This window comes from Tursiops truncatus, chromosome 4 (assembly GCF_011762595.2).
Source record: "Tursiops truncatus isolate mTurTru1 chromosome 4, mTurTru1.mat.Y, whole genome shotgun sequence".
Taxonomy (NCBI): domain Eukaryota; kingdom Metazoa; phylum Chordata; class Mammalia; order Artiodactyla; family Delphinidae; genus Tursiops; species Tursiops truncatus.
The window spans coordinates 142893059-142915816 of record NC_047037.1 but is presented as its reverse complement, the minus strand read 5'-3'; the positions used below and the strand labels follow the sequence as shown (position 1 = coordinate 142915816).

General features: G+C 50.9%; 1 protein-coding gene across 17 annotated transcripts in view; it reads right to left on the bottom strand.

The window, feature by feature from the left end:
- The window catches only part of ADARB1 (adenosine deaminase RNA specific B1), a 115995-nt gene that overhangs the window by 4852 nt on the left and 88385 nt on the right, over positions 1–22758 (bottom strand). For 11 of the 17 annotated variants that reach the window (XM_073804580.1, XM_073804581.1, XM_033856239.2 and 8 more), the window contains one exon: positions 16719–16900. The exons of 4 other annotated variants lie outside the window; for them this stretch is intronic. In XM_073804580.1, coding sequence (XP_073660681.1) covers positions 16719–16900 — 182 coding nt within the window. Of the gene's footprint in view, positions 1–8574; positions 15622–16108; positions 16202–16718; positions 16901–22758 lie in introns of those variants that run through there. 2 more of the 17 variants (XR_012331676.1, XR_012331675.1) reach the window with 2 other exon arrangements.

Here is a 22758-nt window from a genome sequence, read left to right as displayed (position 1 = left end):
GTGACTCAGGGGCCCACACGGCTGTGCTCCTGTTGTTAGCGCGCCTGGCGCTCAGATGCTGCCCGCCGGGGCCAGGCGAGTTCAGCCCCCGCCTCACACGCAAGACACAAGCGATCCAGGAAACCCGGCTCTCGAGGGGCGTGTACGAGCGAGACGGTGCCTCCTCAGCAGGGTTCAACCCTCCTGTCTTGACCAACCGAGGCTCACGTCCTGGGGCTGAAAGTGGGACACGCTCAGGTCGCCGCCGGGGACTGAATGCACACTCCCCGCCCCCCCTGCGTGTAGAGCCCGGTCATTCAACCCCGCAGACGGCAGACACAAGGCCACAGCGCCTACGACAGCAGCTGGCCTGCACCTGGACCCTCCAGGGGGCTTCAGCCCGGCCTTCGCTCTTGGTGGCCATCTACTCCTCCCTCGCACAGAACGTTACAGCCAGGACAGCAGGTCCAGGCAGCCCCCAGTTGGCGCCCAGGCCTCGCTCAGAAGCCTCACTTCCTCAGGGCAGAACAGCAGCTCCTCTGAAAGCGGCAGGAAGAGACAATAAAGAAAATTCATGTTTACAGCCACCAGCCTCGGGGAGATTCATTTAAAGGGACGACGCACGCTTAACGGGATGTCCATGCTCCCCTCCCCTAGGGCGTGCGGGGGAGGGAGTGGGCACCCGCTCTGTCCGGCCTCCCCTTTACCCCGTCACTGGCTGGTCGCAGGAGGAGGGGGTGGTTGGTTCTGAACTAACATCCGGACATGACGGAGAAGCTTCTTGTTAGCAGCACTGGCCGGGGCTTCTTAAAGGGTCCTGACATTCAACACAGACCCCACCCCCACGGACACGGCGGGGAGCTGCTGCCCCACGGGGGCACCTGCGGAGGGTCGCCCAGGGCTTCTTCCAGGGGCAGGCGGAGGTGGGGGGGCCCCCACGCAGGGGACAAGCCTCAGGCACCGAGCGGAGCTCGCTCGGGCCGGGTGGACCACACGCTGGATGACCTGCTCTAACACAGCTCCTGAAGGGAATCACAGGGTGACTTCGGGCCACTAAATGGACACTTTAAAAATGATGATTTAGGGCTTCCCTGGTGGCGCAGTGGTTGAGAGTCCGCCTGCCAATGCAGGGGACACGGGTTCGTGCCCCGGTCCGGGAGGATCCCACATGCCGCGGAGCGGCTGGGCCCGTGAGCCATGGCCGCTGAGCCTGTGCGTCCGGAGCCTGTGCTCCGCAACGGGAGAGGCCACAACAGTGAGAGGCCCGTGTACCGCAAAAAAAAAAAAAAAAAAAAAAAAAAAAAAGATGATTTGTCCACAGGAGGAGTGCAGATTAAGAGATGCATTCTTCCCTGGTGTCGCGGTGGTTAAGAATCCACCTGCCAATGCAGGGGACACGGGTTCGAGCCCTGGTCCAGGAAGATCCCACGTGCCATGGAGCAACTAAGCCCGTGCACCACAACTACTGAGCCTGCGCGTTGCATCTACTGAAGCCCACACGCTCTAGAGCCCATGCTCGCAACAAGAGAAGCCACTGCAACAAGAAGCCCGTGCACCACAACGAAGAGGACACCCTGCTCGCCGCAACTAGAGAAAGCGCGCAGCGACGAAGACCCAACGCAGCCAAAAATAATAAATAAAAATAAACTAAATGTATAAAAAAGAAAAAGAGGTGCCCTGCCTTCTACTCGTTCAACCACAGAACTGCCTAGCCCCTATAATCTTTTGTTCGGACACCTAAGTCCTCCTGGCCACAGTGGCCTCCTCTGAGGTCTTCTTCCGAGCCCCACGGAGGCGGTCCAGCTGGCAGCCAGCTACCGACTGGCTTCACACCATCCCCCGAAAGACAGAGAAGAGTCTGAAGGTGGAAGGGGTCGGAGGCCCCCCAGTGAGGCTGGGTGGAAAGCACACCCCGTGGACAGAGCAGGGAGTGCAGGTCCCCCCCGCCAGTGCCGACCTCTGGCTGACCTCTGCTCCCGACTCCAGGCCCGGCCATCCGCCTGCCCTCTCAGATGTACACGACGCCCGCCCACGGGAATCCTCCTCAGAGCAAAGCCGGCACCCGGGGCAGCCCCTCTATCCGTGCCCCAGGCCTGCCCCTTCCCCAGCAGCCAGCCTCGGGGCTCAGCGCAGGGACTTTAGAAACTACCCCTAGGGAGACAGACCCAGTTCTGAGAAAAGCTTCAGGGTTCCTTCCAGGTTTCTGCCTTCTCCATTAAACTGCTGAATCATTTTTTCATTCCAAGACGTGAGCGCTGAGTGATTTCACCTTCCGTGAATGTTTTAACTGAAGTATAACAAAGTGCGCAACTTTTCACAGAGCGAGCAACCCGCAGTCAGCATCTGCTCAGTAAACTGAGCCTCCGGCCCCAGAGGGGCCCCCCGCGCCCTCTCCTTGTCACTGCCCCTCCCCCGTGGCAGCCACCATGCCGCCCCCCCGCCCCCACAGCACTGACCGGTGCTGCCTCCCTCGATATTCATTAAATGAGTATTTCTCAGACCCTCAAATTAATATTTGATTTCTATACTTGCTAAGTACTCTCCCCAAGTTAGTGAGGTTTATTCTTTCTATCCTCTTCTGTTTTCGGAATCACTTCCTCTTAGTTGTTCTATTTTCTTACATAGATCACCTCCTTTGTGTTTACTTTCCTCAAAAGCTTGACAGCGGCTGTTCATTCGTGTTTTGTGAGTAAACAGCTTGGGGGCTGAACAGAGGCAGTCGGCATGGCCTCTTGTGCCTCCTTCTGGGATGGGCCTCCAATTCCAGGGAGAGCCTGGAGGAAAAGCCAGGACCCAAGTCCCTTCTGGACCGAGAGCCCAGAGCCCAGCCTGGCCCTTGCCTGGGGGCCTCACCACGGGCCGGACTCCAGTGGAGGAAGCTCCGGCCTCCTCCTAGATGTCCCCAGGGCATGGGACAGCCAGCCTGTTAGGAGTTCAATGCAGTCCTGGTTTCAGCATCTCCTCGTTTCACTCTGCTGCCAGGATACGCCTGCTCTGAGCTCTGGGGTTTTCCCCCCCGGCAGTTCTGTCAGGTGTCTGGGTCGTGGGTGGCTGTCACTAGCCCACCTGCCTGGTGTGCAGTCGGTTCCTGCAGGTCACCAAGCTGCCGCTGAGCTTATTCAAGGCCACAGCCTTTCAAGTACGGAGTCAGGGAGGGGTGTGGGGGGAAGGGGGGGAATCTGTTTAGGTACAACTGGTGGGGGAATCTTCATGAATAAATGGATAATGCTCATATTACATTATTTTCCTTTGCAATTCCATTACTTTTCTACAACAGGGTCAAAATCAAGGGTTACTGTTGAATGATACTTAGACCTTGGAATTACAACATTTTGCATTAAAACTAGAAATGGTCAATTAATTGTTCAAGTTTTTAAAATTTATTTTAAGCTGAGTAAACTACCATCTTTAACAAGAATGGAGAAAATAAGGCAAAGAGAAAACAGCTAGCCCAAGGTTCCAACACTAACCATACACTTTTCCTGGAGCAGAGAGCCCCAAATGGGCCCAAGAGCTTATCTCTATGAGCCTCCGGGGCCAACACTGCTGTAGTACGGACACCAAGAAGAGCTTATCTTTCCGGGGCTGCAAAGCAAGAACCAGGGTAGTAAGTTAATCACAGACCATGGTGCAGAAAACACTAAAAGAAGAACAACTTTGGTAATGAGAGCCCCTCTGTTGCTGTAAATTAAGTGTGCTGAATCAGAACTTTTCGAGCAGAAGTACAGAGAAACTGTGAATTGGCCTAATAACTGATACAAGTAAACACTTAGGAAACTCAGCGGGCACTCATATTTTTTCTTACTTCCCTTGTAAAGATACTTCCTACATTCCTCACACAGTAACATGTAATCAAATGCATTACACACAGAACGAAGAGTAACAGACATCCAGGGCGACTATGGGTTCCCGTTACAGGAACTGCTACACGGTCAGGAAAATGTGCAGTTACAGTCTGGACTGAAAGTGGTCTTTGCTCTGCACATACACAAAGACCTGAGTCGAGCTGAAGCGGAAGGAAACCGAGTACACAGCACCCGACAGTGATGGTGACACGGGCCGTGGAGCCGGGGCCGTGAGCCCCAAGCCTGCAGCCCCTGGAGCAGAGCACCTTCGAGACTTCCATTCTGATTTTCGTTCAAAAAGGCCCCCTGAGCTGACGGAGCGGGGGTGGAACCAGCGGGCAGCACGAGCCTGTGAGGGCGAGGTGGCCACACACACCTGTCCTGCTGTCCTCCCCAGTCCCAGATGGGGCCACGGCTCTGCGCAGAGGACCTCGGGCCGAATCAGACTCCCTTCTTACACGAGCCCAGGGTGGGGTGGCTAAAACACCCACTCCGGGAAGGAGCCCAGGCGCTCTGGTCCAGAAGGTGACGTGTGTGCTGCTGGCGAGCCGGCCGGAAGGCGGGCCCATCGCACGGACAGGGGGTCAAGCCGGGGCACCGCACAGGGCTGGTGCGCGAAAGGGAAAGTCCCTTCCCCACCAACGCGCCTGGGGGGCCAGACGGGGACTCCACCTGCTGGCGCAGACGCAGGGAAAGGGGGACACCTGGGCGGCATGGGGGCGGCAGACGCCTGGAGGGACACGCGGCGCTTGCGCCCTGCGGGCGGCACTTTGGGCCAGGTTCATGTTCTGAGCGGCGCGTGACCTTCCGGGGGCCCTGTTGCAGCAGCACCTGGAAGGGGGTGGGCAGCGGTGACGGGGAACACACCGCACAGGGTGGGGAGGATCCAAGGGCAGGTGTGAGGGGTCGGGTTCCATGACAGGAAGGAGCACGTGCCTGCCCTGAGATACGATTTGAAGACGGTGCTCAGTGAAGCTTAGCAATTATTTTTGAAAAATCCTCAAAAGTGTCATCAGTGAAATAGGTAAAGACACCCACAGAGAGAATTTTAAAAAGCAACAGGCCAATCACATCCCATAGGCGCTCAAGTGTTTAGAACACACTTTGAGGTCACGTGCATCCACAACAGGCAGTGGCCATCCACTCCACCTGGGACACCTCGTCCTTCTCAGGAAGCGTCCCTAGACAGTTCAGTTACCAGAAGGTTTCTCTCTTTGGCCACCAACTGAAAACCTAATTGGAGACGCGGCGCCTTCTCTCAGAATGGGGATCAGAGCCAGGAGAAGGCGACTGTGAGTGAACAGCTGTGACAACGCCCGGTGGGTCCCGGGGCACCGGCCTCCACACGGTCTCGACAGCTCCCCCCATCAAAGGCTGGTCCCTCAGAGCGCGAGGCCCCTGGCACGGCCGTGAGCGAGCAAATCGGGGCGTCTCTAGCAGGGCAGACCAAAGGACACAGTGAAGCAGGAGGCTCGGGACGAGACCTGTGAGCTCTGCCCCAGGAGAGGATGGAGAAAAAGGCAAAGGATAAAACGGAAGAAAATCTCTCTGACCTGAAGACTCCATTACCCAGATCAAAGTGTTCACAGTCGTCAGCAGGAAAAAGGAAAACCGGCCGCACACCTAGGCTTTATCTGTTGAAACCTGTGAATTTTAGGGGAAAGCGATAAATTTAATGCTCCAAGGGTAAAACAAAAGGGGGTCCCAGGACGGAAAGAAAATCGAGGTGGCTCAGCGGCACAGGAGACAGGAGGACGGCTGGGGTTCTCAGGGCAGGGCCAGGCTCGAGGTGTCTGCGGTCCTCAGACAAGCGATTGAAGGCACGTTCCGATGCGGAGCACCGCACGCGCAGGCATTTTCCCAAAAATCAAACAGGAAGCAATCAACAAACAACTCTACTCTGTCCACTAAATTAAGGACATATTTCAGCAAAATGAAAAATAAACCTGAGTGTGGAATTGAAGAGAGGGGAGTCCACGGGTACAGGAAACAGTGATTAGAGGAGGACGTGTGCCGCTTCTCCTGCTGTCCAAACAACTGTTGATAATAGGTCTGGAAGGCTTATTAGGAAGGGCTTTTTGAAAGTTCCTAAAATTCAAGATGACATCAGAATCTAGAAGGATGAGGGTGAGAAGAATGTGGACTGAAAACAACACTGAGGTTGTAGTTCTTCTCCAGCTGTGACCTTTACAAATACTGATTAATTTTTCATGCTAAATTTTAATCAAATATATTTAAACCACTTTTAAAAATTTAAGGGTGGGCTTCCCTGGTGGCGCAGTGGTTAAGAATCCGCCTGCCAATGCAGGGGACACGGGCTCTAGCTAGCCCTGGTCCGGGAAGATCCCACATGCCGCAGAGCAACTAAGTCCGTGCACCACAACTACTGAGCCCACGCACCTAGAGCCAATGCTCTGCAACAGGAGAAGCCACCGCAATGAGAAGCACCGCACCAAAGAGTAGCCCCCCGCTCACCGCAACTAGAGAAAGCCCGCGTGCAGCAACAAAGACCCAATGCAGCCAAAAATAAAAAAATAAAATTTAAAAAGATAAAAATTTAAGAGTTATCACTGGGGAAAACAAAATAAGATTTAAAACTTCCAAAGCACAAAAAAAGAGAAAAAGACAATTTAATCAACTCAGCAAAAGTAAGAGGAAGAAAATAATAGTGAGAAGGTATAATGGCCAGAAAGTATAAGAGACAAAAGGAAGAATGAAGAATTCACACCCTGGGTCCAAACCTGGTCCCTCCTGCTTCCTCGGGGGTCATTCTGTCCTAGAAGGATGCGTACAGAGCATGGAGACCCCTATTCTAGACACCGGGGCAAGGAGAAAAACACCCACACCTATTCCTGCCTGGAAAACACATACACACTCATTCTTATTCACATTTATATTCTCTCTCTCATTTAAGGCTTCACTGTCTTGACACAAAAGCAGCTCTTTTCACCAATTATCAACAGTCATGTGCTTTCCCCTGGCAGGCGGTACAGCTTTCTGTCCTGGTCTGACAGCACCACGCCCCGCAACCCGACTCCCATACCATCTCCCCAGAGACCCTCGGAACTCAGACCAGATCCGTCAGGATTCGCTCCCAGACGCTGCCTTGTTTGTTACTGTTTTTTTAAAAATATGTATTTGGTTTATTTAAGAAAGATGTCGGCTCTTATTTTTAACTCTAAAAAGTTTTTTATAGATTACTTTTATTTATTAAATTGAAGCATAGTTTATTTACAATATTATGTTAGTTTCAGGTGTACAGCATAGTGATTTGGTATTTTTGCAGATTATACTCTATTACAGGTTACTGCAAGATATTGGGTATAACTCCCTGTGCTGTGCAGTAAATCCTTGTTGTTCATCTATTTAATACGTAGTAGTATGCATCTGTTAATCCCATACTCTTAATTTATCTCCCATCCCTTTCCCCTTTGGTAACCATAAGTTTGTTAGCTATGTCTGTGACTCTATTTCTGTTTGTGTACAGATTCATTTGTATTATTTTTTAGAGTTCACATATAAGTGATATCATATAATATTTGTCTTTGACTTACTTCACTTAGTGTGATAATCTCCAGGTCCATCCATGTTGCTGTAAAAGGCATTATTTCATTCTTTTTCATGGCTGAGTAATATTCCATTGTGTGTGTGTGTGTATAGACATATATGTGTATATACAGCACATCTTGTTTATTCATTCATCTGTCAATGGACATTTAGGTTGCTTCCATGTCTTGGCTACTGTAAATAGTACCGCTATGAACACTGGGGTGTATATATCTTTTTGAATTGGTGTTTTGGGTTTTTTTAATATATACCCAGGAGTGGAATTGCTGAATCGTATGGTAGTTCTATTTTTTTTAGTTTTTTGAGGAACCTCCATACTGCTCTCCATAGTGGCTGCACCAATTTACATTCCCACCAGCAGTGTAGGAGGGTTCCCTTTTCTCCACATCCTTGCCAACATTCGGTATGTGTAGACTTTGATAACAGCCATTCTGACAGGTGTGACGTGATACCTCATTATGGTTTTGATTTGCATTTCTCTAAAACCTAGTGATGCTGAGCATTTTTTCCTGTTAGCCATCTGTATGTCTTCTTTGGGAAAATGTCTATTCAGGTCTTCTGGCCATTTTTTGACTGGGTTGTTTGTTTTTTTGATATTGAGTTGTATGAGCTGTTTATATATTTTGGCTATTAGCCCCCTGTCAGTCATATCATTTGCAAATACTTTCTCCCAGTCCATAGGTTGTCTTTTCACTTTGTTGATGGTTTCCTTTGCTATACAAAAGCTTTTAAGTTTAATTAGGTAACATTATGTATTTTTGCATTTATTTCTTTTGCCTTAGGAGACTGATCCAAGAAAATACCATATAATTTATGTCAAAGAGTGTTCCACCGGGCTTCCCTGGTGGCGTGGTGGTTAAGAATCTGCCTGCCAATGCAGGGGACACAGGTTCGAGCCCTGGCCCAGGAAGATCCCACATGCCACGGAGCAACTAAGCCTGTGCACCACAACTACTGAGCCTGCACTCTAGAGCCCACGAGCCACAACTACTGAGTCCATGTGCTGCAACTACTGAAGCCTGCGCGCCTAGAGCCTGTGCTCCACAGCAAAAGAAGCCACCGCCATGAGAAGCCCACGCACTGCAACGAAGAGTAGCCCCTGCTTGCCGCAACTAGAGAAAGCCCACGCACAGCAACGAACACCCAACACAGCCACTAATAAATAAAATAAATAAATTTATTAAAAAAAAAAAAGAGTGTTCCACCTATGTTCTCTTCCAGGAGTTTTTTGGTTTCAGGCCTTACATTTAGGTCCTTAAACCATTTTGAGTTTATTCTTGTGTATGGTGTGAGGGTGTGTTCTAACTTCATTGATTTACATGCGGCTGCCCAGCTTTTCCAACACCACTTGCTGTAGAGACTGTCTTTTCTCCATTGTATACTCTTGCCTCCTTTGTTGAAGATTAATTAACTGTAGGTGTGTGGGTTAATTTCTGGGCTCTCTATTCTGTTCCACTGATCTATGTACCTGTTTTTTGCACCAATACCACACTGTTTTGATTGCTGTAGCTTTGAAATATAGTCTGAAGTCAGGGAGGATGATTCCTCCAGCTTTGTTCTTTTTTCTCAGGATTGCTTTGGCAATTCAGGGTCTTTTGTGGTTCCATAAGAATTTTAGGACTATTTGATCTAGTTCTGTGAAAAAATGTCATGGGTATTTTGATAGAGATTGCATTATATCTGTAGATTTCTTTGGGTAGAATGGCCATTTTAACAATATTAATTCTTCCAATCCAAAAGCATGGGATATCGTTCCATTTCTTTGTATCACCTTCAATTTCCTTCATCAATATTTTATAGTTTTCAGGTCTTTCACCTCCTTGGTTAAGTATATTCCTAGGTATTTTATTCTTTTTGAGATGATTTTTAAATGGTATTATTTTTTAAAATGTTCTCTTTCTGATATTTCATTATTAGTGTACAGAAACACAAATGATTTCGGTATAGTAATCTTGTATCCTGCAACCTTACTGAATTCACTTATTAGTTCTAATAGGATTTGGGTGGAGACTTTAGGGTTCTCTATAAAAATTATCACATCATCTGCAAATGCTGACAGTTTTACCTCTTCCCTTCCAATCTGGATACCTTTTATTCCTTTTTCTTGTCTGATTGCTGTGGCTAGGACTTCCAATACTATATTAAATAGAAATGGCAAGAGTGGGCATCATTGTCTTGTTTCTGCATTTAGCAGGAAGGTTTTTAGCTTTTCACCACTGAGTATTATGTTGTCTGTGGGCTTGTCATAAATGGCGTTTATTATGTTGAGGTATATTCCCTCTATACCTACTTTAATGAGAGTTTTTGTCATGATGGATGGTGAATTTTGTCAAATGCTTTTTCCTGCATCTACTGAGATGATCATGTGATTTTTATCCTTCATTTTGTTGATGTGGTGTGTGGTGTATCACACTGATTGACTTGTGACCTTTAAACCATCCTTGTGACCCTGGAATAAATCCAACTTGATCATGGTACATGATCCTTTTTATGCATCGTTGGATTTGGTTTGCTAATATTTTGTTGGGGATACTTGCATCTATATTCATCAAAGATATTGGCCCATAATTTTCTTTTCTTGTGGTGTCTTGTCTGGTTTTGGTATCAGGTAATGGTGGCCTCGTAGAATGAATTTGGGAACATTCTGTCCTCTTCCACTCTTAGGAATAGTTTAAGAAGGATAAGTGTATGTTCTTTGTATGTTTGGTAGAATTCCCCTGTGAAGCTGTCCAGTCTTAGACTTTTGTTTTCTGGGAGGTTTTTTTTTTTTTTTTTTTTTTTTTTTTTTTTGTGTGTGTGGTACACAGGCCTCTCACTGTTGTGGCCTCTCCCATTGCGGAGCACAGGCTCCGGACACGCAGGCTCAGCGGCCATGGCTCACGGGCCCAGCCGCTCCGCGGCATGTGGGATCTTCCTGGACTGGGGCACAAACCCGTCCCCTGCATCGGCAGGCGGACTCTCAACCACTGCGCCACCAAGGAAGCCCTTTTTTTTTTTTTTTAATTACAAATTCAATTTCACTTCTAGTGATTGCTCTGCTCAAATTATCTGTTTCTTCTTGACTCCGTCTTGCCAGGCTGTATGTTTCTAGAAATCTGTCCATTTCTCACTAGATTGTCCAATTTGTTGGCATACCATCTCTCATTAGATTGTCCAATTTTTTGGCATATAACTATTCATAGTACTCTCTTATGATTTTTTTTTGTATTTCTGTGGTATCGGTTGGTATTTCTCCTCTTTCATTTCTTAATTTGTTTATTTGGATCCTCTTTTTTTATTCTTGATAAGCTTGGCTAAAAGTTTATCAATTTTGTTTATCTGTACAAATAAACCAGCTCTTGGTTTCATTTATCTTTTCAATTTTTTTTTAAATCTCTTTTTTATTTATTTCTTCTCTGATCTTTATTATTTCCTTTCTTCTGCTGACTTTGGGTTTTGTTTGTTCTTCTTTTTGTAATTTTTTTAGATGGTAGCCTAGGTTGTTTACTTGAAATTTTTCTTGTTACCTGAGGAAGGCCTGTATTGCCATGAACTTCCCTCGCGAATCACTTCTGCTGCATTCCATAGGTTTTGGGAAGTTGTGTTTCCATGTTCATCTGTCTTGAAGTATTTTCTGATTTCCTCATTGACCCACTATTTTTTAGTCGCATGTTGTTTAGTCTCCACGTGTTTCTTCTTTTCCTGTTTTTCTTTCAACAGTTGATTTCAGAAACAACATTGTGGTCAGAAACAACTCTTGGTATAATTTCTATCCTCTTAAATTTGCTAAGGCTTTTCTTGTGACCTAGTATTAATCTATCCTGGAGAACATTCTATGTGCACTTGAGAAGAATGTGTAGTCTGCTGGTTTTGGATGTAGTGTCCTATAGATATCAATCAAGTCCAAGACCAAGTCTGGTCTATTGTGTCATTTAAGACTACTGCTGCCTTACTGATTTCTGTCTGATCTGTCCATTGATGTGAGGGGAGTGTTAAAGCCCCCTACTGTTATTGTATTACTGTCAATTTGTCCCTTTATGTCTGTTAGTATTTCCTTTATCCATTTAGGTGCTCCTGTATTGGGTGTGTATATGTTAAGGAACAGTATATCCTTTTCTTGTATTGATTCCCTTTATCACTATATAATGCCCTTCTTTGTCTTTGTTATAGCCTTCGTTCTAGTCTATTTTGTCTGATATGAGTATTGCTATCTCCTCTTTCTTGTCGTTTCTGTTTGCATGGAATATCTTTTTCCATCTCCTCACTTCCAGTCTGTGTGTGTCTTTTACCCTGAAGTGAGTCTCTTCTTGGCAGCATACTGAAGGGTCTTGTTTAGTATCCAATCAGCCACCCTATGTCCTTTGATCAGAGCATTCAGTCCACTGACATTTAAACTATAAATATTGATAGGTATGTACTTATTGCCATCTTATTGTTTTCCAGTTGTTTTTGTAGTTCTTCTCTGTTCATTTCTTCTTTTCATTTCCCTTGTGTGGTTTGATGATTTTCTTTAGTAGTATGCTTGGGTTCCTTTCTTTTTGGTTTTTGTGTACCTGTTGTAGGTTTTAGATTTGTGGTTACCTTGGGGTTCCTATATGTTGACCCATGATCATAACTACTTCATTTAAACTGAGTCATTTAAGTTCAAATGCATTCTAAAAGAGCTACATTTTTTACTGTCCTCGCCCACATTTTGTATTTTTGATATATTTTACACCTTCACATTTATCCCTTTACTGTATATTGTAGTCACAGCTGCTTTTACGTTTGACTTTTAATTACATACTGGATTATTTAAGTGATCTTCGATCCTTACTATACATTTGCCTTTCCTATTGGGATCTTCTCTTTCCTACATATTCTTACTTCTTTTCCATTTAGAGAAGACCCTTCAACATTTCTTTTAGGGTAAGTTTAGTATTGTCAAATTCTTTTAGTTTTGGCTTGTCTAAGAAATCCTTTATCTCTTCTTCTATTCTAAATGATAACCTTTTTGGTTAGAGTATCCCAGGTTTCAGCACTTTGAATATATCATGCCCCTCGCTTCTGGCCTGCAAAGTTTCTGCAGAGAAATCAGCTGACAGACCTATCAGGGTTCCCATGTAACTGACTCCTTGTTTTTCTCTTGCTGCCTTTAGAATTCATTACCTTGAACTTTTGCCATTTTAATTATATATCTTGGTGTGGGTCTGATTGGGTTCATTTTGTTTGGGACCCTCTGTACTTCCTGTACCTGGATATCTGTTTCCTTCCTTAGGTTTAGGAAGTTTCAGCCATAATTTCGATACCCTTCTCTCTCTCTCCTCCTTCTAGAACCCCTAAAATGCGAGTGTTGGCATGTTTGATGTTATCCCAGAGATCTCGTATGTTCCTCATTTTTTGGTTTTGTTTTCATTTGTCTTTCTGTCTACTGTTCTGATTGGGTGATTTCCATTCTTCTATCTTCCAGATCACTTACGTGTTCTTCTGTGGCATTTAGCCTATTACTCGTGGCTTCTAGAATGCTTTTTAATCTCAGATATTGAATTATCTATTTTTGACTGGGTCTTTGTTATATTTTCTAGTTCCTTATTAAGAAGATCTGTGTTTAGAGCAATCCTCTTCCCTAACTCAGTTAGGATTTTTGTTACCAATGTTTTGAATTCTTTGGTAAATTGCTTATTTCTGTTACATTATTTTTTCTGGGGTTTTCTCTTTTTTCCAATGGAGAGTAGTTCCTCTGCCTTTCATTTCATTTAACTTTCCCTGTCTCTGTGCATTTGCCTGAAGCAGTTACCTATGGGGTCCTCAAGGGATGATCCCATGTGGGGGCATCACTATGCAGACTGTTTGCCCAGTGTCTTTGCTGTGAGGGCTGGATTTGACGTGGACACCAGTCACATCCTTCCTCAGGGTATGCTGGCCACTGTCACCTTGGGAGGGGATGTGGCTGGAGATGGAGGGGCTAGAGCCTGTGCGGGGCAGGGTATGAGGTGGGACTTCCTCTCTGCTCAGTGGCCATCGCCACCCTGTCAGGGGTGAGGTCAGCAAACAAGCTGCTGGAGCGGAAGCCCTGAGGGTTGGGCTCGAGTTGGCTCTGTGCCCTTGAAGTGTGTGTTTTTCCGTCTCCTGCACTGAGTACTTTGCCCCAAGGGAGGGGAGTGCTGAAGCCAAAGGGGCTTGTGTGCTTACAGAGGTCTGATGCTGCCTGTGTAGGCGTCTGCAGCTCTGCTCAGATGCAGCCCATGGTCACATCTTTTCCCCTGTCTAGTGCTGTGCTGTGGAGTGGAGTAGGCAGGGCTGGGGTGTTCACTCAGCTTGGGCTGGGACATGTGCTGAGGCAGTTATGGGAATTCAGGTGGCCACCTGAGTAAGCACCAACAGTGGCTGACATCACCCCACCCAGACCACACCCCAGGCCTCTGGGTCACCTCTGCATCCTCAGATCAAGTCTTTTCCCAGGTCCTGGCTGCCCTAGGTCCAGTGCCGAGGTGTGGTGTGGGGTGGGCAGGGCCAGGGTGGTCACTTCGCTCAGGCTGGGGAGAGCAGAACAGAAGCATCACTAAGGCAGACCTCTCCCCTCCCTACGTGGGGTCAGCCAGCACCCATGCTCCTCAACAGCGGGGAGTCCAGGCTTCTCTAGCCCTTCCATCTGTCCCAGCGGCTCTCCGAGGAACAAGAGGCTTGTCTCCTACATGTAGGACCCCAGGACTAGGATGCCCTGTCTGTGGCTCTCACGACTCACTCCCCAGGGCTGGTGTCGGCCCTGCGATCTCCCTTTTCCTCTAAGTCTCCTCCCGGGGGCACAGGTCGTGACCCGCCGCTCTGCTTCCCGTCCCACCCAATTACGTGTGTCTCGTTCTTGCAGCCTTGGTTGTACAGCCATCCTCCTGCCAGTTTGCAGCTAGTGTTCAGTGAGGAGTGCTCCGTGTGGAGGTATCTTTGTGGAGCTCACGGGGAGGTGAGCTCACACCCTTGCTTCCCCATCTTGGCCTCTTCCTCTGCGTGCTCCTGTTTTGTGGCATCGCTGGCAGTAAAACCAGCACTGGGGGGAGTCTCATCCCGTGACCCCAGGCAGCCTGGCTGTGACCACGGCCCCTGGAGCTGGGGCACTGGGCCAGTCCAGCACCTTGGTCTTTCTTCTTGAGTTCTCCCAGTGCACATGGACAGCAAACTGGGCCAGTCGAGAAGCTCAGACTCAGGGGTCCAGTGGAGAAGCCAGAGCTGTCCTGAAACGTGCAGGTGCTGGATTTGAAACTAATCTGAAAAGGATAAACGAGAGAGCTCAGGAGGCCGGGGAAGAGCATCACGTGAGCGTCCAAGGCAAAGGCTCACCACCAGGAAATTCTTTCCGAAAGTAAACGCATGCTGTTTATGCTGAAATTAAAATAAAATTCTCATTTTAACCTCGACAGCATCTTCAAAAACAGCTCACTGCTAAGTCCACCGAGAGTTGCTCTGGTTTCCAGGAAACCTTGTTTAGTTACGTCAGCCTCTCTCTGCACGGCGTTCAGGTCCGTTTTCCTTGCTCCCTTCCAACACTATGGTTCTCTCGCTGCTGTCACATTTCATTCTCTTTTCAACGTGGGAATGATCTGTGATAAACCGTGAAGTGAAAAAGGAACGACAAACACGACGCGAACTGTTAAACACACAGATGCGCACCACGTGTGCACGGCCAGAGGACGAGAACGGGGCAACTCACATGTGCTGGGTGCTCCCCTGTCCCGGGCACTTACTAACTGTGGGACCCACTGTGAGAAAGTTCTGAGGGCTTTGCTGTGGGACCCATTTCAAAGGAGTGTGACCTCCCAAGACCTTAAGACACTGACACCCCCCCACCTCCAGACTTCTGCTGTTCGAATCCTTTCGTCTGTGACGACACCCGCAGCGGTACCTGTGGGCCCCAGGCTTTGGGGTCAGAGATGATACCGGGGAGGAAGAAGGAAGAGCAGATTCTTTCCTTATTTATAATTTCACGTTTTTAACAAACATATGTGGTGCAGCGCCAACTGAAACACTATTTTTCCACGTTTTCACAGATACAGATGCACTTCATATACCTATGATGTGGTGAAACACATCTGACTTTCACAGGTGAGCTACCCTTTCAACACCTTGGAATAGTCCTTTAGCGAAATGGTCCTGTCTTCTTAGGTCGCAGTGGTGGAGCAACCCCGCTTAGTAAGCACCACGCAACAGGGCACTAGTCAGCAACGACTGCTGAGCGCCTCCTGCATGCCGCGTGTTTCACACACGATGTTTTCGGTGGCTATGAACGTAAGAGACAAGCGACGGCTGTGATGAAACAAAGCACTCTCTCCTCAAATGTAGAACACGGACTAAGCAGGGAAAATTATTTTCTGACTCGTGAGAAATTTACACACCAACACACACCAAAGTACACTTACGTCGTATGTACCAGTGGAAGTTCAATGGGTGTGGATGCTACAATTTCAACCACCAAATTTTATCAGTTTTTTTTTTTTCTTAAAAGACAACGGTTAAAGTTAGAGAGCTGTAAAATTTGATCCAAAACAACTTTTGTTTTTCTCGTTCCTGTGTAATTCATGTGCTCTAAGAGATAAGCTTTCAAATAAAGTTCCACGTTGCTTTGCTTAGTTAGAGATGGGCTAGTAGCAAGACCACAGACCACGGCAAAACACTCGCACACCAAGAGGCATTCTACTTCAGGGTTACGGTTTTAGTTCTAGCTTAAAAGAGTAGGTAAAGCGATATTTCCAAACGCATAAAAATACCTTAACTGTGTCCTTTTAAATAAAGGTGACCTGAGCAGTTAGGACCCTTGAATTCAAAAGCTCTTGTTCACTTTACTGTTAGCCACTGACATTCTAAAAGAGAAACAACAAACAACTGGTAGCACAGGGCACGCTGGGTAGGGGCAAGTCCCCACTGAGAGACACCACTGCTCGTCATGGGCACACACACCCCATCGCCAATCTCTGCGAGCAGGCCTGGGAGTGTGGCGCCGGCCGCCTGCAGGGCTCATCACTGTGCTGACGTCACCCGCCGGGCCCGGCCCAGCTGCATCGCGGGCGGCCGCTGCCTGCGGGATCTTCACAACATCTGTGAGCCTCTGCTACTGACACAGGACTTGCACACACCAGTACGGGTGAAAGAAAAGCACACAGGTGCCGAGCCTGGGCTCTAGTTTCCCCATAAATGGCAATTTCAATCAGCTAGAGAGAGTAAGCTTGAGGGACTCACTCAAATGACCCATCCCTTCCGCTCTGGCCCGGGCTCCCCCATAGCCTCAGGGCAGCCTCCCTCTGGTGCTTCCCTCCTAAGACTCAGGCTGCAAACTCAGGTGCTGGGACAGAGGAAGGAGGCCGCCCCCGAAATACTTGCCGCTGAGCAGAGGCTTGTTGAGGGTGTACAGGGCAGGCAGGTCCTCTATGTTGGAGATGCGCTGGTACATGGCCCTGGAGAGGTGGTCCCCGTGGTACAGGCTGCCCAGGATGATGCTGGAGAAGTAGATCGGCTCCACAAAGACGCTGAGCAGGGACCCCTGGATGCCCACCACGTTCCACCTGAAGGCAGAGGGACAGGCTCCTCAGTGCGGCCCCCCCGGCCCGCGCCCTCCACAGCGGTGTGCTTATGCGGCACCGCTCACCCTGTGCAAGTGTCAGCCAACTGCAAGGGGGCAGCGGTTAAAAAGAACCCACTTCGCAGTTTGAAACTTTAAAAAATCTGCTTAAAAATTATCTTCTGCAGGCACGATCTTTGCCTTTATGTTTCCCACGATGACACATTTACTGAAGATTATTTAGCTCGGAAAAGGTATCAACGAGCCACGTTTCTGGTGAGAAAAATCAAAAGGAAAAATAAATCTTTATTTTATTACTTCTAATAAATACGGAGGTAGCTGTAGACGAGCCCCCGGAGACCGGGAACGGATTCCTTCCTGCTCCCCGGCAGCGGGGCCGACCGCCCTGACCCTGCGTTTGGCTGGCGTGTGTGAGGGTCCCCCACCCCGTCACACCACCGACCCTCCAGGGCTTCGCTCTCCACACCACCAGACGCGCCGCTGCCCGATCCCTACACACAGCAGGGGGGCCGCTCTCCGGGCACCCGCGCCGCCGGGTGCTGAGTCTGGGCAGCGGAGGGGCACAGCCCACGCGCCCCTGGAGCCAGCGGGCCGTCCTACGGGCGCAAGCGGCAACAAGGCAAACATGTGAACCAAGAATTAAAAACTCAGGGAAATCAACCTGAGGGAAGGCAGAGTCCCCGAGGAAGAAGGTGGTGCCGACCTCAGGGAGGGTCCCGGAGGGGACGCGGCCAGGCAGGCAGGGAGCAAGCGGTGGGGAGGCCGGCCGGTCCTGGGGGAGGGGCAGCGGGGGCTCTTCCAGCTCAGGCGGGGAGCCCAGCACAGGACCCACCGGGTCCGCACCCCAGAGCGCGGGTAGGAGGCCGCAGGGGAGCTGCCCCCGCACAGCACGTGGGGACAGGGCTGGGGCCTGGGGGCCGGCAGACCCTGAGAGGACTGGGGACGTGAAGGCAAGGCCCAGGCTCCGCCCTCAGAGCCCCGGCCCGGCCCTGCCCGGCTCCACTCTCACCAGCTGCACCGCGGCGCCAGTAAGCAGGGCGGGCGGCCCAAACTCCTCAGCTGCCCAGCCCGTGCTCCGTGGCTCAGGCCAAACCCCTGTCAACGGCCCGCGGCCAGCAAACCTGTGCGACCTCCTCTCGGAATAGATCAGGGGCCGCCGCCACGGCCTCTGCTGGACCCGGGTCAGGTCACCTCCCTGCCCCCCTCGCCGCCCCCTCCCACGGGGAGCCCAGCAAACACGCCCCCACCCCCGGGGCCCCTCCCGGACAGTCGCGCGTGACCCTGTGGAAACCCAGGCCAGGCCACTCCTCAGCGCAAGCCCTCCCACCCACCCCATCTTTTCCCCAGGAAGCACCACCCTTCCGGTGCCCGCCAGCCTGTCTGGCCTGGTACCTCCGCCCCCACCCCACCCCGTGCTGGGCTGCGCGGCCTTAGTGCCCCCACCTCGGTCTCTGCAGACAGCCCCTCTCGCGGCGGACCTCCCTCAGCCGCCTGGGCCCCCCGCCCGCCCCCCCCCCCACCTCCTGCAGCACTTACCCTGCGCCACCACCCGCCCTCCCGTACATACACGCCACGTGGAGGGGGACTGGACTGTTTAGTTCACTGGAAATACCCCAGCACTTAACCTACACGCCTGGCATACACAGATCGATAGGAGCTGAATGGACAAATCCTCAAATTGCTACATCCCATCCCTCCCCCGCTCTAAAGAGGAAATTAAAACACACGTTTTCCCATCTAGGGAGGAAAAGCAAGAAACATTCGGTGCTTACGAAAACCACAGGGCACCCTTTCTAATGTAAATCAGAAGCTACTTTGTGGGTTTAGGCCGTACTAAGCTGCATTCAGACCCCTGGGGCAAACTTGAAAACAGCGATCCTGCAGAAACCTATACTCGTTACAAGCCGTTAGCTCTGAACACATGCTTCGCGAACTCTAGGCACAACTGCTCTGCGGAGGCCCTGGTGGGCAATGGTCTGGCACACCAGCCACTCCGCTGCATCTCCCGCCAGTGAGCCTTCCGGGGAACAGCGAGGATGTGCACACTTAGGGTGTGCGCTGCAGCCCGCCGCCCCAGGGCAGCCCTCTGTGAAGACTGGAAACTGGCCCCACCCCACGACCCCGCCTCACAGGGGCTGCAGTGCTGGCGCCCCAGCACACAGGCATCTGCACACAGGCGTCCCTCCTGCTCTGTCACTTCTCAGAGGATGGGCTTCAGAGCGTGGCCGTGCTGTCACGCACGTCCCCAGCCCAGCTCCCCTGTGCCGACCTACAGCCTTCCCCCCGATCCCAGGGGGCACAGCCAAAACCCCCCTTCGCCCTCCTGGCCCACCTCTGAGTCTGCGCCCACACAGTGAAGGTGGCGGCCCCCCAGCGCTCTGAACAGTCAAGCTGCTGCCCTCCGGCAGGTGGTCTCTGCTCCCCTCACCTCCGGGCTCAGCAGTGCCGAGAACTCCCTCCCTCCCTCCCTCCCACGCCCGGCCCAGCCAACAGAACTCACCCAGAGGCGGGGAGCCCCCCGCGGGCCCCTCCCACCCCGCGCCCCACGCCGCTCCTGGGACTGCCCTCCAGATGGACCCCGGCAGCAGGGCTCACCTCCCCCACCCCAGCCCACCGTGGCCTCACTCCAAAGCCGGCCCACTGCCCTTGTCCCCATCTGGAACCACCTGTGGGAGGTGGCCCTGCCTCTCTCTAAGACCCAGGTCAGCCCTCCCCGTACCTGCTGTGGGCCTTCCGTAGGGACGGGACGGCCCAGGGGACCTTCACTCCCCCACGGCAGGGACGGGAGGGGCTTGTGAGGAGCTGGTCGCCTCGTGGCACCATCCGGCCATTTGCTGGTATGATACGGAGCGACTAGCCGCTTTCAACCATGCCGGATTCATGCTGACCAGGTGACTCGGGAGGAAGGGGCTGGTGGCCAGGGGAACCAACCACAAGATTAGAGGGTGGTTCTGGGAGGACCAAGGATTCAATCCGTCTGCACAGAGACCCCTGAGGACAGGGCTGGAAGAGCCCCAGGCTGAGGGGTGGGCCCCTCCTCCCACGTACCCCTTCCATCTGGCCGACCGGTGAGCCTTCCTAGCGACCTACTGAACCCACGGATGGTCGACCTGGGACCCTCGATTTGCAGTCAAGTCAGGGGTGCGTGGGAACCTGACCCCCAATCCCAGCCCCCGTGTCTGAGTGGGGGCAGCTTCACGGGCCGAGCGCTAGCCCTGGGTGGTGGAGCCACAGGGCTGGGAAGGGGGCAGGCCAGGGCACTTGTCCCCACGCTGTCCCCTTCCTCCTGCCTTGCGTCTGCTTATTTGAGATGACGACCATTGTACACGGTGAAAGGCACAGATCTTAAGGGTTTGCGTCCCTGAGCTTTGACTTTTCTGTGCATGGGTGGAGCCCCACTTCAGGAAGATGGAGTGTTCCCAGCGCCCCAGCAAAGGCCCTTCCAGTCCATGCCTCTGACTTGCTGAGCTGTGGGAATTATCTTTATAAACCTTTTGCTGGTTATGTGAGTCAGATCTCTTTTCCCAGCGTGTGGCTTTTCTTTCCAATAGATCTATGGGGGTTTTGGTAAATAAGTTTTAAATTTTCAATATGGTCAAACTGATTCATGGTTCTCTTTCTCATTTGGGCTTTCTGTGCCCTGCTGAAGAAGCCTGCTGAGGTGGAGGCCCGCCAGCAGTGCCGGGCACCTCGGTGCAGCCCCGGGTCTCCATCTGTCGGCAGGTGCCTCTGCGCACATGGCCCTGGCTCAGGATGGACGCCAGCAGGGTCACCTCGTCCATGAGGCCCCCACGTGGCACAGACTGCAGCTGCAGCCCTGCGTCCCTTCCCTTCTGAGCAACAGGGCCTCCATCCCCCTCCAGACGGCAGCTAACCCAGGCTCCTCCGCAACGAGATGCGGCCGCACACCAGGTCCCCGGTGGTGAAACGCAGCTGCCCTGCCAGCCCGAGCCGCTGGAGGCCTGCCCATCTGGCCCTCCTGCTGCTGGGGATTTGGCCAGCTCTGGGCACTGGGGAGACCCTGAGGACAGGCGACACAGTGGCAGTGCAGGAGGATGGAACCTGGCCTCAGGGTGACCAGCCGACCACAGCAGCTCCGGGTGACCTGTTCCCAAACTTGATTTCCATGAGAGATCAATAAACTTCTATCCAGTTACGTTTCCTCCTCAGTGTAGGTGAACCTGCTCACAACTGGTGCACCATGTACCCGGATGTCCCTCTCCAGGTCTGTGCTCTATGACACCTCCCTGCTGCCTTTACCACTCAGCTTGACGCGGTTACTTTTCCACTTGAGTGTCAAGTGCTATGAAAAACGAGATTTTGATTGAAGTTATAGATTTGGAAAAAACCGATCAAGCTATTAAAAGTACGATTGGAGCTTCCCTGGTGGCGCAGTGGTTGAGAGTCCGCCTGCCAATGCAGGGGACACGGGTTTGTGCCCCGGTCCAGGAAGATCCCACATGCCGCGTAGTGGCTGGGCCCGTGAGCCGTGGCCGCTGAGCCTGCGTGTCTGGAGCCTGTGCTCCGCAACGGGAGAGGCCACAACAGTGAGAGGCCCGCGTACAGCAAAAAAAAAAGTACGATTGGATTCAGTGTAAATGTGAACGTTTTTATAATTGAGGATGGCTTGTCACTTTGTTTTCCTTCCTGGTCTGGTTTGGGATAAGGTGGCAGGCAGCCCACAAAATGAGCTGCGGTTCCTTCCCTACTTTCCTATTCTGTAGAAATGATTATATAAACAGGAATTGCTGCCCCCCCGGCCCCCAAATGCAGAGCCTCTCACAGAAAAGCCTCCTGGGAGACCTGCGTCCTCTTTCTCCACAGCCACCTCTTTGACTTGCTTCAATTTATCTGTTTCTTGGGAGTGGGGGGTGACTGGTTTAATTAATGGCTAGAATTCCACTCAAATTTTCCACCTACGCTTGGGTCAATTTCACAAATGTACACTTTTCTAAAAAGTTTTTATTTCATCTCAGTCTAAAAAGATATTGGTAACGCAGTGTCCGTAATTCTCACTGTAACTACCTGAGCACGTTTCCGTTCCTCTGAATCCCTGACCACCCGCTTTTCCTCCCCTCATCTGGCCTGGCTGGGCCTTCTATCTTGGTCAGACTTGCCCAAGTTCTGCCGATTTCATTACCTTTTTCAAAGAAGCAGCACTTGGTCTCGGTGCTCCTCGCTGCTCATCTCTGTTGCGTCTAATAATAATTTCCGGTCTTTATCGTTTTCTTTTTCAACTTATTTGGATTTGCTCTACTGTTCTCTTTCTGACTCAGTAGCTGTGGGGCTTTCTGTCACTTACTTACAACCATTTCCTAACTTCTGTGAGCTGCTGAGGGGCAGACAGGGAATCACACAGTAAGCACTCCTCTGGTTTCCCGTACTCTGCATAGCTATTTCGTGATGTGCCCATGTTGCACTGACTGTACGTCACTGTTTATTCTGTCCCTTGCCTGAGCTGTGCCCCGTGGCACAGACACACCCCCTGCTTACCCCTGTTTATAGACTGACAGCAGTTCGGGCTGCTTCCAGCTTTTGACTTGTACAGGGAAGCTGCTGTGAGCACTCCTATGTGAGTCTCTGGGGACACTGCTTCCCTTTCCCTCGGGAAACACGGCTGCCACGCTGTCCTCAGAGTGGCTGCAGCATCGGTCCCCAGCCTGGGAGGATGGCGCTCCAGCTGCTGGGGTCCCCGCCGCGCCGGGCAGGGGTCTAGCCTTAGAGCCAACACGTGCCTTCACAGCCCTCCTGCACGCCCCGTGATTAACGGTGTGGAGCGTCTTCTCGTGTGCTAATTTGACATCTTTTTTGGTGAAGTGTCCATTAAAATATTTTGCCCAT